This window comes from Hyaena hyaena, unplaced genomic scaffold (assembly GCF_003009895.1).
Source record: "Hyaena hyaena isolate Hyena2069 unplaced genomic scaffold, ASM300989v1 scaffold_88, whole genome shotgun sequence".
In the NCBI taxonomy this organism is placed as follows: Eukaryota; Metazoa; Chordata; class Mammalia; order Carnivora; family Hyaenidae; genus Hyaena; species Hyaena hyaena.
In genome coordinates, this window is record NW_024080720.1 from 3,166,925 (window position 1) to 3,183,524 (window position 16,600).

The 16,600-nt window shown below is 49.3% G+C and overlaps 1 protein-coding gene across 1 annotated transcript; it reads right to left on the bottom strand.

The window, feature by feature from the left end:
• Positions 1-713: 713 nt before the first annotated feature.
• On the bottom strand, positions 714-15,844 carry ZKSCAN2 (zinc finger with KRAB and SCAN domains 2). The gene is made up of 7 exons (XM_039234449.1): positions 15,211-15,844; positions 13,711-13,897; positions 10,553-10,644; positions 10,080-10,206; positions 6,376-7,059; positions 4,097-4,588; positions 714-1,630 (listed from the first exon to the last, which is right to left on the bottom strand). The coding sequence occupies exons 1-7, from the start codon at positions 15,613-15,615 to the stop codon at positions 714-716; spliced, it is 2,904 nt and encodes a 967-aa protein (XP_039090380.1). The 5' UTR covers positions 15,616-15,844.
• Between the last annotated feature and the right edge of the window lie 756 nt (positions 15,845-16,600).

Genomic DNA, 16,600 nt, shown 5'->3' on the forward strand with positions numbered 1-16,600 from the left:
AGCTAAGAGGTAAGCGTAGACTTACGAGAATTGGTAAGGAACTGCATAATCACGTAGAGGCTGGAGAACCAGCAGCCAAGGGGGAGCTCAGTCTTCAGGTGCAGAAAAGGTCAGCCTGGTGGGTGGTGGGTTCTCATCTCCACGGAGGGTGAGGAGGCCATAACGTGGTTTCAGTGACAGTACCAGGCCTCCGCCCTAGCTCTGTGGGTCAACCGGTCACCAAAAGGGTTCAATTGCAACAGACTTCTGAAGCAGGCTGTGAAAACTCAATCTCCCCAGTGACTACCTTTAAAACTGAGATGCATGTGATGTTGTCCTGATCAGACTCCAGAAAGTTCTACCCCAGTAAGAAATCTGGGATCAAGTTGCATCCAGGATCCCCCATGGTGGGTAACGGGAAACAATCAGCAGGTCGGGTCTATGAGGGACCTTGAACGCTGCTGGACTCGGCAATCCTGCAGCAGAGGCCATGACATGCTGAAGGGACCGCCATTCTGAACCCAGACAGGATGTCCTCCCCACCTGGCCAAGGGAGAAGTTGAGATGCACAGGAAGGGAATAGATCGGTCAAGTCAGAGGCAGGGGTGAGGACACGAGTTGTCTATGTTCTCAAGCCGGTCTCGGGAATTACACTCCCCGGCTAAGAAAGATCGCTTCCAAGGATGAGAGGGGGTAAAACAACTAAAGGGGCAGGTGAGGAGGAGAAGTTAGTGTCAAAAAGCTTTCCTGAGCTCATCAGTCTTTCCCTTTGGCGGGTTCTCGGGGGGACAGGTGGACGGGGCATGCGGCAGAAGCTTCTCTCTCAAATGAGCCTCCCGATGCGTGGCGAGGACAGAGCTCTTACTGAAGCGTCTGCCACACTGGGTGCATCCATAGGGCTTCTCCCCGGTGTGTACCCTCCGGTGTTCCCGAAATCTCGTGCAGTTATTGAAGCTTCTGTCGCAGTCTGCGCATCTGTAGGGGTTCTCGCCAGTGTGCACCCTGCGGTGGGCGCTAAAGTGGGAGCTGTTGGTGAAGCCCTTCCCGCACTCGCCGCACTGGTATGGCTTCTCCCCGGTGTGTGTCCTCCGGTGGATGATGAGGCTTGAGCTCTGACTGAAACACTTTCCACACTCACCGCACCCATATGGCTTCTCCCCCGTGTGGATTCTCTGGTGGGCACCAAAGTTGGAGGAGTCGTTAAAGCTCTTCCCACAGTCAAGACACTTAAAGGGTTTTTCTCCCGTGTGGATTCGCTGGTGTCGGATTAGGCTCCTGCTTCTGCCAAAGCACTTCCCGCAGACACCGCACTGGTAAGGATTTTCCTTCTGGTGGGTCACCCGGCACATCAGGCGGGCGTTCCTGAAGCCTTCTCCGTATTTGAGAAGCCGGGAGGGTCTCCTCCCCATGAAAGGCCTCGGATGCACTACGGCTCTCCCTAAATCTCGAGACTGAGACACAGGCTTTCCCTGTCTGACTGCCTGCAGGCTTTCCCACGGTCTTCCTGAGATGCATTCCCTTCTGCGGTATTTGCCTGGGTCAGCATTCTGGGAAACAACCCTCGTAGGCTTTTCTATCAGTGCACGATGCTGCTCCATGTCCTTGTACATTACCTGTGTTGCATCCTCCTTGATATTCCCAATTTCAAAATCTGGAAAGAAAAAAAAAAAAAGACGAGAAAGATTTCAGACCGGTCCTGTATTAACATAACATGGCCTGCAGGGCTGCATCTGCGGGGTCCCTGTGTTCTCCTCCGGCCCTCAGGTCGGGTTACCCTTCTCTGGTGCACTATGCCTTATTTTCACTACGTCCCACCCACGACCAGCCATACCTCGTAAAACAGAGGCTTTCAGAAATGTTTCCTGATGCAAACTGTTCATCCCCATCCGCCTCCCGAGTCCCACGGGACCTGCTCAGCCTTCTCCCGAAGCCCCACCCCCTCCCACCCTGCATTCAAAACTTCACATCTGTGCCAGCACACAGCGTGCGGCACCGGGCTCAGGGCACAGTCCAGTGACCAGGTTCCTCAATGGACTTCCAAGCTCATCAATATCTGTCCACATTTCTTTCTTCTCCCCAAACGTTCTTTGTCACTGCTTTTCTCCGGCCGTCTCGCACACGGGCCACGTGGGCTCAAATCTGCATTCTCACCTTCCCCTTCCCCAGAGTGAACTACCGCCCCTCACGCTTTCATCCATGCCCCCTGCACACTGCAAGGTGCGTCCCGGATGCCAGGCTTCCCCGGAAGTCTGCTCCACAGACAGTGCGATGTGGTAGGAAGACACAGGCTTCAGAGTCACATAGCCCTGGTTCAGATTCCATCCTGGTCACTTATTCACTGTGTGGTTCTGCATTAACTTTTTATTACGGGAAATTCAAACATGCAGCAAAGCAGTGACTACAGTATGTGAGATGAGCTTCCATGAACCTCTCACCTGGCTTTAACAATGATCTACTTCTAGCCGGTCTAATTTCACCTCTATTCCCACCTGCTTCCTGCTCCCTCTACCCAGATTATTATTATTATTTTATTTATTTTTTAAAAGAGAGACGGAAAGAAAGGGAGAGTGTGCGCATGCGCGAGCAGGGAAGAAAGGGCAAAGGGAGAGAGAGTCTTAAGCAGACTCCGTGCTGTCAGCTCAGAGCCCAACTCAGGGCTCAATCCCACAACCCTGGGATCATGACCTGAGCCGAAATCAAGAGTTGGACGCTCAAATGACTGAGCCAGCCTGGCGCCCCTCCCCAGATTATTTTGAATCAAATTCCAGACATCATATTATTCCATCCAGGTCTGTGTGACCCCCACACCCCTGCTCTAAGCATTCTGCTATGCTGCCTTGTTTCTGCTTGCCAGGTTTGACACCCCTTTCCCTGGACACACGGAGCTGAAACTGCAGATACCCCACCCCCCCAAGTCTGGTGGCTGCGGCATGGGCTGGGGAGGGGAGGGCATCCCTCAGTCGGTCCCTTAAGTGAAAGCCCCAACAAGGCCATCACCTTTCATTCTGCAGTTCTTTTGAAGCAACCTCATCGGGTCCCACATTGTCCCGGGGTTGGAGGAAGTCACAGCCCCGTGGCTGGCTCGGACAGAACCTGACAATCCAGTGACAGGTCTGCAGCTCGATTTAAAAAATGAGATTCACAAGGGATGGCACCAAAGGACTCTGTTTCCAGTCAGCAAAACCAGGGTTATGTAGGACTTAATGACTGCAACCTTCAAACTACAATTTCCCAGGTAAATACTAGCACAAAGCATATGTGTGTTCCTTCTCTAGCGTTTGCTCCGAAGCAGCAGAGTGCTGGAAGGAAAAGCGTTACGGGTGAGCACGGAAAGATGCGCTCGGACTGAGGACGGCTGTGGGACTTCACACAAGGCTGATGGGGAGCCTGGTGTGGAGACTTTTACAAAAGTCTAGGCCAGAGACAGAAGAGGCTGAACCAGGGTAGTGGCTGTGGTGTCTAAAGAGGGAACAGAAGTTCCAGAACCGGTGACAAAAGTGTTACCTGCTTAGAGGTAAATGATGAGACAGAAAGCACCAAAAATGCGTCTACAGTGCTAAGCCTGGAAGTGAGAGGACACAGGGAAGACCACGCTGTGGGAAGGAAGACGGTGGTTTAGTTTCGAACATGTCAGGTCCGGGCAGCTGCAAAGGCCCCTGAGGGCACGGGAAGTCGCAGGGAACATGCGGGCAGGGCCACGGGGCTGGGGACAGAGCAGAGCCTCTCTCCGTTCCGCCGCTGCCTAGCCCTTTCCTCCAGCACATCACGAAGACCCGAGATGTCTGTGTTTTCAGCCTGCTTCCTCTGAGTGTTTTCGCCACATTCGTCACGTATGATTCCAAGTTCTCGGTCTGCACGGTGGTTTCAGGAGAGACGAAACATCGACCCACACAGACCAACCCTGAGGCTGAGGTCCCACAGACCGAACTGCTAGAATGTAAGCTCCTTCCCGGAACAGAGGCGCCGTGAGAAAAGAGACTGTTTTATTCACTGCTACCTCCCCTGTTCCTCACGTAACACAGGGCACTCAAATATCTGTTTAATGAACAAATACTACGTGAAATGCCAGAGCTACTGATTCCTCAGCGAATCACACTTTCCCCCTGACGGTCCTTACCACGTGGGCTTTGCAGCAGACCCGGAGGCCCCTGGAATTCCGACTCGGGTACGCTTTCCTCCTCACTCATTCTCTCACTGCCAGAATCTTCTCCTGTTGCCTCCTGTGACGTCTCCTCAGGTTCCCAGCCTGTGGGTCCCTGGGCTTCCATCTCAACAGCCTCTCCTTCCTGTGCGGAGGGTGACGGCACTTCGTCTGGGGTGTCGGTGGAAGGGGCAGGGGCCCGAGCGTTGATCAGGGCGTCCATCTCCTTGTAGAATGCGCAGGACTCTAGCACGTGACCGTTCTTCACCTTGCGGTAGCTCTTCTGGAGGCTTTTGAACTTGGTCCGGCACTGCTCGGGTGTCCGGAGGAAGCCACACTCGCGCAGTTGCTCAGCCACAGCCCCGTACAGCTTGCTCTTCCGATGACAGGCCTGCAGGGCTTCGTAAAACCGAGTCTCCCGCAGGATATCGAGGAAAGTCTTGGTTTCCTCGTAGCCCCAGTGCACACCTGCCAGGGAAGGATAAAGGTCACAGATAGAAGAAAAAGAATCTGTAGCCTCTAAATACAGGGAGTAAAAGAAAGCAAATCCATTCACAGTGGCGATAGGAACTATGATATGCCTGGGAATAAGATGTGCAAAGAAAGGCGAGGGTCTATGTAAAAAAAATAAATAAAAAAAAAATCTGTAATTGACTGAAAGACAGACATGAGCCAGAAAAAATTGAGAGGCACTATGTTTCTGGATAGGAAGACTTGAGCTGCACAGACATCAATTCCCAAATGAATCTGCAAGGTCAAAATCCCAGTGGGATTTTTAAATTGAAATTCATAAACCGATCTCAAGAGTAAGAACGCAGTCCCTCAAATCTGCCGCTGCTATGGCGGTTAACTGAGGATATAGCTCTTTTCTAAACGGTTAAGAACAACAGATCAGGACACTTTTCTGACCAGCCTTCCTTGAAGAGTACAGCTCTGTCCAGAGCAGTCTTCGATGTCACTGAGTCCTCCACTGGGGAGAGATGACACGTGGTGCAAGACCTGTGGATGCTCTGCCATTACAGCAGTAAAACTTTTCGGGACACGTTGGAATACAGTTCGCTAAACTATGCTTCCTGTGCGGTGTGTAAGTAGGGCGAAGTCACTCTGTCCTCAGCTCACCGGGTGGCCTCCTCCAGGGCCGGCACTGCATTCCCAAGTCTGGGGCCACCCTCAGGCCCCTGGGTTTCCAGACTGCTCAGCACGGGTGCATGCCCCATGCACCAGGCCCGATGCACCTCCCGTCTTGTCCTGAGCTGTCTCTCTTGCATAGATGCAGCCAGAAGGGCAGACCCGGCTCTCCGTTCCGACCTCTCTTCCCATGCTAAGCACTCCCCAGCTTTTCCTAAGGCGGGGTGGGGGAACTCTCCTAGTGAGCGACACAGGGCAAGGCTTCCCTGCACTGAACATCTGCAGAATGCCCTCATCAATGCTCTCTCTCTTATCTCGTTTCACACTAACAACTCTGGAGTCCTCAGTCTCAATTTACTGGTGACAAACTGCAGCTCCAGGCACTCATGTGACATGCCTACCGTCACACGGTCACCAAGTGCCACTTTAGTTCTGCACGCTCCCAGTCCCCAGATTTCACCACCAGCCTCTGTTTCTATGGTATGTGGTATATCTTTTCCTATCTTTTAATTTCGAGGTCTCTTTTCTTCACATGCATCCCTTGTAGGCAATATTTAATTGCTTTTTTAAACGATGATAATCTTAGTCTTTTACGTCTATAATGATGTATTTGGATTTACATTTACCATTTTACCATTTTTTTCCATTTGATTCGTCTACTTTGTGTTCCTTTTTCTTTCCTTTCTTGCCTTCTTTCTACAATTGTATTTTTCACTTTTTTTTTTGTTACTTATACATTCTCATTCTGGCTGTCCTAGACAGCGCAGCGCCGTACCTTTGCCTTACTGTAATGCAGCACCACTAGCTGCTTTACTCCAAGGCTCAGATGCTAGGTTCTGCCGAGTCCTTGGACTCCCCCTATCTCCCTTCCACATGCTCCCCACACGCGAACCCGTCTCTGCTCTAGCCAGAGAGAGACCCTTCGTGGCCATTACTCAGACTGCACAGAGGGGCTGGGGTGGGTGTGGGGGAGCAGCAGCACCCCACTCCTGCCCAGTGTACTTTCAGCGATCGGGAGCAAGGCGTGCAGGCCAGCGCTCCCCAGGTTTGGCTGCCTCTGGTCTACTCCTGCTACCACAAACCCGTACCGTCTGCCTTCACACCCCAAGCAAAAGCACAGTTCTCACCGCTCAGGTTCTGGAACAAGACAGGGGCGCTCCGGATCTCAGACTTCCGGATGAACGCCACGCCCCTCTCATCACCATCGGAGGCTTCGGCGGCTTCCTCCTCCTCCAACAAACCGGTCTGTTCTTTAGCACTGACATCAATTCTCTTTAGTCTGGGGAGAGAGATAATCTCCTTTGGCTTATCAGCGGGCGGCGCATGGGCTGCGGGGTTCAACAGGGCGTCCATGTCCTCAAAGAAGGCACAGGGTTCCAGCACGTGGCCGTTTCTCACCTTCCGGTAGCTCTTCTGGAGACTTTTGAACTTGGTCCGACACTGCTCGGGCGTGCGGAGGAAGCCGCACTCGCGCAGCCACTCGGCCACGGCCCCGTACACCTGGCTGTTCCGGGGACAAGCCTGCAGCGTTTCATAAAAGCGAGACTCCTTGAGAATCGCGAGGAACGTCTTCGTTTCCTCGTAGCTCCAGTGCACGCCTGCTATCTTTTCGTCTTCCAAACCCCAGTGCTGCTGCTCGCCCCACATCCGGCCCACACCGCGCGCGGGGATCTGAGTAGCGTGAACCGGCTTTTCCTTGACGTAGTTGCTTCGGAGAATGTTCCTTTTGTTAGAAGAGTGGAGACCGAGGGCCCATGGCTCCTTTCTTTGCTCCAACCGGGCCACCTTGTTAGATGCAGACATGGTACTTCCTACAGAGACAGAAACACATTCCATGTTGAACACAGAGGTAGAGGCCACGCAGCCTAATCTGCCACCAGAGCGTGATGTCCTGGACACCTGTTCACACCTATTATTATTTTATTTTTTTGCAATTCAGTACTGTTTAATTTTTATTTCTTTTTATTAAACATTAAAATTTTTATTTTCAATGCTTAGGAAATATATATTAGAAGTGTCAATTAATTTTATATGTTCACATCTATTTTTGAAAGGTCTTGTCCAACCCCCCTCTCTTTTAGAACCTTCCTTAACCATGACTGTACAGCATAGGTATTCCTACTACTTACGGTATAGTACACAGTTATTCTGAACTCTCTCTTCTTTGCCACAACCATCTAGTAACTTATGTTATCATTTTACTTCTCACATATGCACCACTTCTTTCTGCAGCTAGTTCTTAAGGGAAAGCCTTTAAGGTTAAGAAACATACAGTTTATTACCTGTGATTCCCTCTCCATGTCTAACGTTGTATTAGCTTCAGTGTCTGCTCCTAACCAGCATTTGTTACTTAAAAAACAAAGTGTGCTCATATCTGCCTGCCACATACCCTCGCCCCAACACACGCATACACATGGTGGGGCTAAGACAGGCGAGAAGCAATTTCTGGATACATCCGGCAAGGTTAACAGGAAAGAGACAGAAGGCCAGAGAAGCACACCAACAACGTGTTGTGTTACAGCACCACAGAGCTCAACGAGTCATAAACGTGAACCCTGGCTCCACCACCTGCCTTACTTTTGGGCCAGGGGATCTTTCTGAATCTCTGAGCTTCAGTTCCCTAGGGAATGATGGCCTCTATTCACAGAAGTGCTGGGAATATTAAATAAACTATCGCCTGTGAAGTATCCAATGCCCATTAAGTATTGTAATAAAATTCAGTTTTCTTCTCTGGATAATACACACAGAAAGTCCATGGAATTCTCAAGAGAAGGAGCATCAAAGCAAATCCTTTCTGAAAGAACCCCAGCGATGGAGATATGCTCTTTATTTTTACTTGAGAGAGGTAAGTGTAGAGATAATGAAAGCTCAAATACCCATAATAAGGCCCAGGCAGGCAATGCAGCTGAGGAAGAAGTGTGGCAGTTCAAGCATGAGCTCCTTGATTCAGCTCTGGCCGATTGCTGTTCGGTGAAAAGGTGGGCCCGTGGTTCCTGACATTTGATTTTTCAAGATATACAGAAAATGCAGATTAACTAATTTTAAATTAAAACCTGTGCAAGGCCAAAATGTGCGCATGGGCTGGATTCAGCCTATGAGTCATCAGTTTACAGTCCATGAGAAAAGACTGAGGCAGCGGTCTCTGGGCCTGGGCCTTTCCATATGTAATCACCACTGGCCCTGAACAAAGTGGGGGCTAGAGGAACCAACCCCACAGGGTCAGAAATTGGGTATAGCTTCTGACTCCCCCAAAACTTAACGACAAATAGCCTACTGTTGACCGGAAGCCTTATCCATATCATAAACAGCCAATTAATATACATTCTGTATGTTATATGTATCACCTACTGTATTCCTATAATGATGTAAGTCAGAGAGAAGATTAAGAAAATCTTAAGGAAGAGAAAATATATTAACTAATTTAACTGTGAGTACTTTCGATAGATACTGAACTGTACTTATTGAAAAGAATCCACACAGAAGTGGACCCACGGAGTCCAAATGTCTTGTTCAAGGGTCAGCTGGCTAAACCTGAATCCTCAGAGGATGCCCCACCAGTGGCACACTTCACTCAGGGCTCTCACACGGCATGTTCTGAGACCCGGATGCCATGTGCGCTGAGGTCCCACAGGCGGCCGGGTACCTGCTGCTCTGGGGAGACCACTTTGCCACCAGAGTCATCAGGGTGTCCTCTGTTGGTCATTTTTCTCCACTGCCTTAGTTGCCTTCTAGTTGTAAACAACTGTTGGTGTATCTTTCTTTATTCGGGTTCACATGGATTACACGTTCTAAATTAGTAGTGTAGCTGATAAGCTCAGTCCAGTAAATTTATGGTGTTTCTGGATGTTGACATCGCAGGGTGATAATTCACCAAGTGGAAAAGAATGTTCTGTTGAGGTGCTTACCGGGATGGTGACACTGTGGTCCTGTCACCCCCCCTGCTACTATACTTCAGTGCTATGTGTAGGGTTGTCCAACAGAACTTCCTGTGGTGAGGGCAATGGTCTCTAACTGTGCTGACAAGGTATCAAATATTCTAACCGGGGCTGCTGCCACTGAGGAACTGAAATTTTTAACTTCATTTAATTTTAATTACTTGTATCCATTTAAGTAGCTCTGTGTGGCTAGTGGCTACCTTATTAGCACATGTCTATAGCGTGCTGGGTGTGGACTGGTGTGCACTCTGGGACTGTTATTTTATTAACGGGCAGTCTTCGAGTTTTAGCTTACGAATGAATGAACTGTACTTATCCCCACTACTAACGCAGGTGACGTAATTCTTCAGAAGTCTGCTTGCAAAGTGACGCTTCAGTGGTTATGTGTCTATAAATTCGTGCTGTTCAAATAATTCACAACGCACTACTGAGGTAGTTGTACTGAAATTACTTTTTTTCTTCCATCCACAAGATTTCCAGCCAGCCAGCCAGTGTTTGCTGGGCACTGTACGTCCAGCTGTGTGCAAAGTGTTAGGTTGCTACAGTTAAACAAAAACAAATCCTACAAAGACCTGTGACTTTATGGTGCTATTAGTCTAGTGGTATCTGTAAGCTTATATCTAAGTAATATAAACATGACAGTCCGATATAACACCTCGCCAATGTTTTCACCCCTAAGTTAGAAGAATGTGCATATATTGTAAACTGGAAGGAAGGAAGGAGTTAAGAGAGCATGGACAGGTGCTGACTAGGTCTGGTAAAACCAGGCCACAGAAATGACCAGACAACCCATGGAGGTCTTTAAGTGTTGACATTTATAATTATTGTATCATCGGTAGAAATAAAGATATTAAAAATCCCCAAATTATTTTTGTGGAAAGGGAAAGAACCCTCACCCGGGGAGGCCATGTTCCCAACGCTCTCTTTCCTCATATCCCGGTACGGGTCTCTGTGAGCGGGAAGCTGATGCATGCTCTTCTTGTAGGAAAGACCTCTCGCCACACGGACATCTTTCGCTGGCCCCTGTAACAACACTAACAGCCATGACTACGGAGGTGACCACGTGGGGCTTCAGAGGGTGAGTGGTCATGAAGGAAATGCAGACGGGCCCTAAAGGAGAATTAAAATCAGGGAACCAAGCGTGTGTGATGCGCCAGATGAAGCAGACGATGTTACAAAGGATCGTAAGAGAGAGATCCAGCAAGGAGCCTCATTACTGAGAAGGTGGGGTCCAATCTTCTCTGCAAAATGGGTAAGGGCGTGGGGGAGTCTCTGGGGGGGGGGTACAGAAGTTTGAGGACAGCGAAGGCACAGGAAAGTCCTTGTGACTGGATAGTCTAGGAAGGCAGCAAGAAGACCTACAATTTACCTGAGACACGATAGGTAGTGGTGTGGTTGTTCCTTCCTGACCTATGTTGTTCCATTCAGTAGCAGGGGCAGGAGCCCAGGGAGAAGGCCGAGCTGTGAGAAGAGAGAGAAACAATTAGGGTTCTGGGCTCCAGCCCTTTAATTCATGCAGCTTCTCCTTTTAAGAAATGAGCGTGTATATATATATATACATATCTACATATATACATATATATATATATATCCCAGCAAATAGAAATCGATCATTTCATCAAGGAGTTCAGAACAATGCTCCGGCCCTTTAATTCATGCAGTTTCTCCTTTTAAGAAATGATCATGCTTATATATATAAATATATAAGCATGCTCTTATATATATATATATATGGGATATATATAAGGATATATATGGGATATATATAAGGATATATATATATTATATATATATATAATATATATATAAGAGCATGCTTATATATATAAGTAAACACACACACACACACACACACACACACACACACACACACCGCAACTAGAAATCGATCATTTCATCAGGGAGTTCAGAACAATACCCAAAACCATGGTACCCTATAGCAGGGCTCACAGAAATGAATCCCTTCAGGGAGTTAGCAGGCAAAGTAGATTATGGAAGGGGCCAGGTAAGGAATGGGGGACCTGGAAAGCCCATACACCACTGAAAGGGTGTGCCCAATGCCCAGTCCCAGCTGATGCCTCACTGTGAGACAATGGACCTGGGAGAGTTAGAACTTCTAATATTTTTCAGGAGAAACCAGACATCTGGACTTTCCTACAAAATCTCAAGAATCTTAAACCTTGAGGTGGCGCCTGGGTGGGTCAATTGGTTAAGTGTCCCACTTTAGCTCAGGTCAGGATCTCAGGATTCGTGAGTTTGAGCCCTGCATCAGATTCTCTGTCTCCCTCTCCCTGGCTTGCACACATCGGTGCATGCGCACGCTCTCTCTCTCTCTCTCTCTCAAAAATAAACATTAAAAAAACAACAACCCTTAAACCTTAGAACTAAAAGCAAACAAACAAATAAAATGCCCAAACCAAAACCCCTTTGTAGCCGCAACAAATAAGTCTGACTTGGTATGTGAGTTACAAGTTTGCAATCTCTAGTATAAGTCAATCGGTGCCTTAATATGCTAAATGAGCTAGTACACATGGATACAAAGGCCTGGACACCACAGGCAAACACACAACATGCTCCCTCATTAAGTCTGGGATCTAACTTCTACTCAGGAACTCACCACCTAGGGAAAACTTCCAGAATGAATACCACTGTGGTCAAGAACTCACAAGCTTGCTCCACCACTTTCTAAAGAAGCAAACTGAATCCCTTCCTTGGGAACATAGGACAGTTCATGCTATGCCACTTTGCTTTTGCAAAAGACACACATTAGTACCTATTTGTGCTAACCGAAAGCAATCCAAAAAAAGATTTGCACTTTTACCACAAAAGGGGGAAAAGCAAAGATACTGCTTAGTGTTTGTTTTGCAGGGAGCTATTTAAAAATTTTGTTTGTTTATTTAGAGAGAGCAGCGGAGGGTCAGAGAGAGAGGGAGACCGAGACTTCCATGCAGGCTCTGCACTGTCAACTCAGAGCCCGACCTGAGCGGAAATCAAGAGTCCAACTCCTGGGGCACCTGGGCGGCTCAGTCGGTTAAGCATCTGACTTTGGCTCAGGTCGTGATCTCACGGTTCGTGGGTTCAAGCCCTGCGTCGGGCTCTGTGCTAACAGCTCAGAGCCTGGAGCCTGTTTCAGATTCTGTATCTCCCTTTCTCTCTGACCCTCCCCTGCTCACACTGTCTCTATCCCTCTCTCAGAAATAAACACAACATTTAAAAAAATTAAAAAAAAAAAAAAAGAGTCCAACTCCTGACCAACTGAGCCACCCAGGAGCCCCTGCAGGGAGCTGTTACAGAGGCAGTGTACACCTGAGCAGGGGGGGTGACAGGACCACAGTGTCACCATCCCGGTAAGCACCTCAACAGAACATTCTTTTCCACTTGGTGAAGTATCACCCTGCGATGTCAACATCCAGAAACACCATAAATTTACCAGACTGAGCTTATCAGCTACAGTACTAACTTAGAGCATGTAATCCATGTGAACTCTGAAATTCAGAAAATATTAATATTTGCAATGGATTCTATCACAGTGTGAATTTCAGGAAAGGTAAGGAGGTTGGGTGCACAGTGGGGAATCTCACCACTTGGTGAGGGGCTGTGTAAGTAAGTCAGACTTGAAGTTTAGAAATAATTGTGCTGTTACAGGAGAAAGGAAACTAACATTTACTGAGTACCACTGTGTACTGGTCCATTTACATGGTCTCCTTGAACTTACCCTAACCACCTATTATTTTCCCTTTACAAATGACAGAATGGAAAGTTTGAGAAGCTACGTAACCTGACCAGGGCCACACAGATAAAGAACGGCAGAGCTAGGTTTTGAGTCCAGGCTGTCTGCCTCTAAAGCCTAATCACTTAACCTCTATGCATTAATGCGCCTTTCCGTATTACCTGCCCAAGGTCAGATAGAGAAAGGTGCAGAGACAAGAAGATATAAACCCAAGCTTCCTCCCATAGGCTCAGTGATCTTTCCATCCCTCTCTTTCCGCCTGCCACCAGACTGCACGGATGGTGACATCACAGCAGATGGGAAAGGCAGGGTGTTTAATTTCCTTCTACCTGACTTATTAATGTCCAGAGCGGCTATGAAACCAGTGTTCCCCTGCCTATGAAATCTTACTGTTAATGTCTCTCATATGCCACTTCCGGATGCCTCATTTGTAATTTTTTAAAAGTAAATATCTTGTTTCGCTTTCCAAACAGTTTTTAAAGTTGTTTATAGTCAGCCAATAACATATACACATGTATACACAGCAGGACTGAAAAACACAAGCTGATTACAGAAAGGAGATTCTTAAGGCAGATTCTTGGGCAGGCCAAGTGTTCCCAGAATCCATCCCCAGGATGGCTTTTGCTTATGCTGCACAGGTTCCCAACTCTTGAAGCTGATAAAGTCTTGCTCCCCAAATATTCAATTTTTTCTCAAATACGTATTGAGGGGAACCTACTCTGAGCAAGTCACAGTGTTAGGGTTCCAAATAAATCTGCCACGGTCCCTGCTCTGGGCATGCTCTGAGTCCTTCTCACCGTTCTTGGGGAAGGGCCGGTGCTCCGTCTTTCGGGTCAGCTGCTCCTCCCGTCCTGAACGGAGGCCTCCAACTTCCTCCAGGGATATGACTCTGGGTTGGGTCTCCACCCGCTCAGGCTGAAAGTCCGTTACCTCCCATGCTGCTCCCAGTGGGACCTGCTTCTCTGAGTGCACAGGACTGCTAGCCTGGGAAATAAAGCCAATGCCATCATGGAAAGAGAGAGGAAAACATGGCCCAACAAGGGCCAAATTCCCCCCAGAAAGACATCAAAGAAGGAGATGCGAGAAGGAACGAAAACTTCACTCCATTCCCAACAGAGCCTCCCAGGGCATCAGGTGAAGATTACTGTCCAGAAGCCTAGGCGTAAGGGGTCAGGAGAGTGCTCTTTATTAGCGTACAGAGGGCGGAAATCTAGCAGGAGTAAAACACTGAGCCTCCTTGTTATCAGAACAGACATGGAGTCCTCACACCTATTAGCTTCGCAGAGAAGCAAAAGCTATCAGAACAGAAATAAATTCGCTAGTGAACTGGAAAGGGAAAATTAATTTCCACATGTAGTGTCTCTCCCTGACCGACACAGCAGCCTGCTGATAGTCAGGTCTTTATCCGAATGCAAATCCCGTGCAAGGTGAAACTGCAAGTCTTGCAAATCTTGCAGGATCTCACGAGGTTAATGAAAGGGCTCTTGAAAACGACTAGAAGACCATGAAATGCCATTGACAAACAAAGATCTGGCAGTTATGTTAGACAAGGATGGTGGCATCGAGGGCACTTTGGGAGACACACATTGGAATATCAAAGGACTAGAGAGGGCCCTGGGATAACCGATGAAGTCCGTCCTTTCTAACCCTTTTCTTTCTTTCTTTTCTTTTCTTTTTTTTTTTTTTTTTTCTTTTTTTTTTTTTTTTTTGTTGTTGTTGCAAAAATAGCCCTCTTTAGGGGCGCCTGGGTGGCTTAGTCGGTTAAGCGTCAGACTTTCGCTTAGGTCATGATCTCGCGGTTCGTGGGTTCCAGCCCCGCATCAGGCTCTGTGCTGACTGCCAGCTCGGAGCCTGGAGCCTATTTCAGAGTCTGTATCTCCCTCTCTCTCTGACCCTCCCCTGCTCACGCTGTCTCTCTCTCTCTCCTAGAAATAAATAAAAATATTTAAGAAAAGAAAAGAAAAAAAATAGCCCTCTTTAGGATCAAACTACAAAAGTCCAACCCTGCAAAGCATAACGTAGTGTCTCCGTATATAATTTTTTGGGAAACATTACGCCAAAGATTTATACAAATACTTAGGTGTATAATGTTGAACTTCATTTACAAAATAATATTTCAACCAAGTTTTTTTTTCTACTTAATATGAAATTCTGATCCTCTTTCAAATTCATTCTCTTTAAAAGTCTCTCAGTACCACTTATCCCTCCATAAGAAGCACTATCTGCAGCGCCGCCCTGCCCCCACGCCTTAGCCATTCCCTTCGCTCTAAATAAGACAGTTTGGAAAATCCTCTCACCTGCTGTCTCAGTCTTCCAGTCTCTTTCTCCAAATGTATTACCAGGGCCACCGCCTCCTCTCCGCTTTCCGGACACTGCTTCTGAGCCCATGCCTGAATCTTCTCCGGCAAAATGGTGAGAAACTGTTCAATCACCAGCAGCTCAAGGATCTGCTCCTTGGAACGCATCTCGGGCTTCAGCCACCGGCAGCAAAGTTCCCAGAGTTTACTGAAAGCTTCGTGGGGTCCAGTCACGTCCTCGTAACAGAATTGCCTGAAGCATTTGCGGAAGGTCTCAGACTCAGAGCTCTCCGATCCTTCCAGAGTGGGCTCCGATGCCCACTCGGGGTCCTTCTCCACCTTCATTATTAAGCATCCCTCAACCTCCAGGGATGCGTCCAGCTGAGGGTCCAGGGATGCAGCCATGCTCTAACCCAGGGGTCAACCTCACCCAGCTCAAAGTGGACGCAAAGAACCCAAACCTCGGAGCGCTCCCTGCTTAATGATTTTGGAAGTGTGGGAGGGTAGGGAAGTGAAAAACGGTAGTGTCAGCAAAAACAGAGGACCCCGGGCTCATGAATCAAATCTATCCTAAGCGCTTGAAATGGTGAATGTGTACCCTAAGGTCCCAGATCCGGCCTCTCCACCAAAGATGGGATTTTCCGGGGTGCATCTCTTTAGTGCAGTGTCCAAGACCGAGGGCAGGGGACTGGGAGAAAATCTGGGGAACTGAAGCAAGGGTGGGCGGGGGCAGCCGGCGGGACCGGGAGGGGGCTGGGCTCTAGGGAGGCGAGCCCCGGGTGGGTGGGGCCGGATGCGCAGGCCCCGCCCGGCCCAGGGATCGGGGTTCGGGCTTCGGGCTTCGAGGCTCAGCCGGGCGGCGCTCCCAGGCCGCGGCGGGTGGCCGGTGGGGCTAGCGGCGTCCGAGGCCAGCCCCGGCTCTTCCGGGCCCAAAGTGGTCTGGGGCGACCTCAGGAAACCTCCGCACACCGAGGAAAGGCCGCGAGGTGGTTCCGCCCCGGGGGGGGGGAGAGAAGCCGCGAGGACACAGCGAGGCCTCTTCCCGGGGGGCGGCTGTCCGCCCGGCGCGCACGGCCTGCTCCGCTCAGCCCGCGGACTGCGCGGGGGGCGCTGGGAGCCGCGGCCACGCATGCGCCGCCCGCGACCGCGCGCCGCGGGGTCCTGGGAGGCTACCTCGCGGGCGAGGGGCTGGGGGGAGAGGGCTGCGTGGTGGACTCTCGCGAGAGCGCACGGCGTAGCGACTCGCCGCCGAGGGACTTCAGGAATGAGGAGGGGCGCGCCGAGAAACTGCCCGGGGCGGAGGGACACAGTCGGGGGCCGAGCAGACATTTTGCGGGAGACGGAGGAACTTCGTGGAAAAGGGGGTGTCCCTCAGCCGTGGAGTCTGGGA

Coding starts and splice junctions, on each gene's coding strand:
- ZKSCAN2 (XM_039234449.1), bottom strand. CDS start 15,615: ATGGCTGCATCCCTGGACCCTCAGCTGGACGCATCCCTGGAGGTTGAG. Junction 13,898..15,210: donor CTGGAAGACTGAGACAGCAG/GTGAGAGGATTT, acceptor TTTATTTCCCAG/GCTAGCAGTCCTGTGCACTC. Junction 1,631..4,096: donor TCTGCTGCAAAGCCCACGTG/GTAAGGACCGTC, acceptor TTTTCTTTCCAG/ATTTTGAAATTGGGAATATC.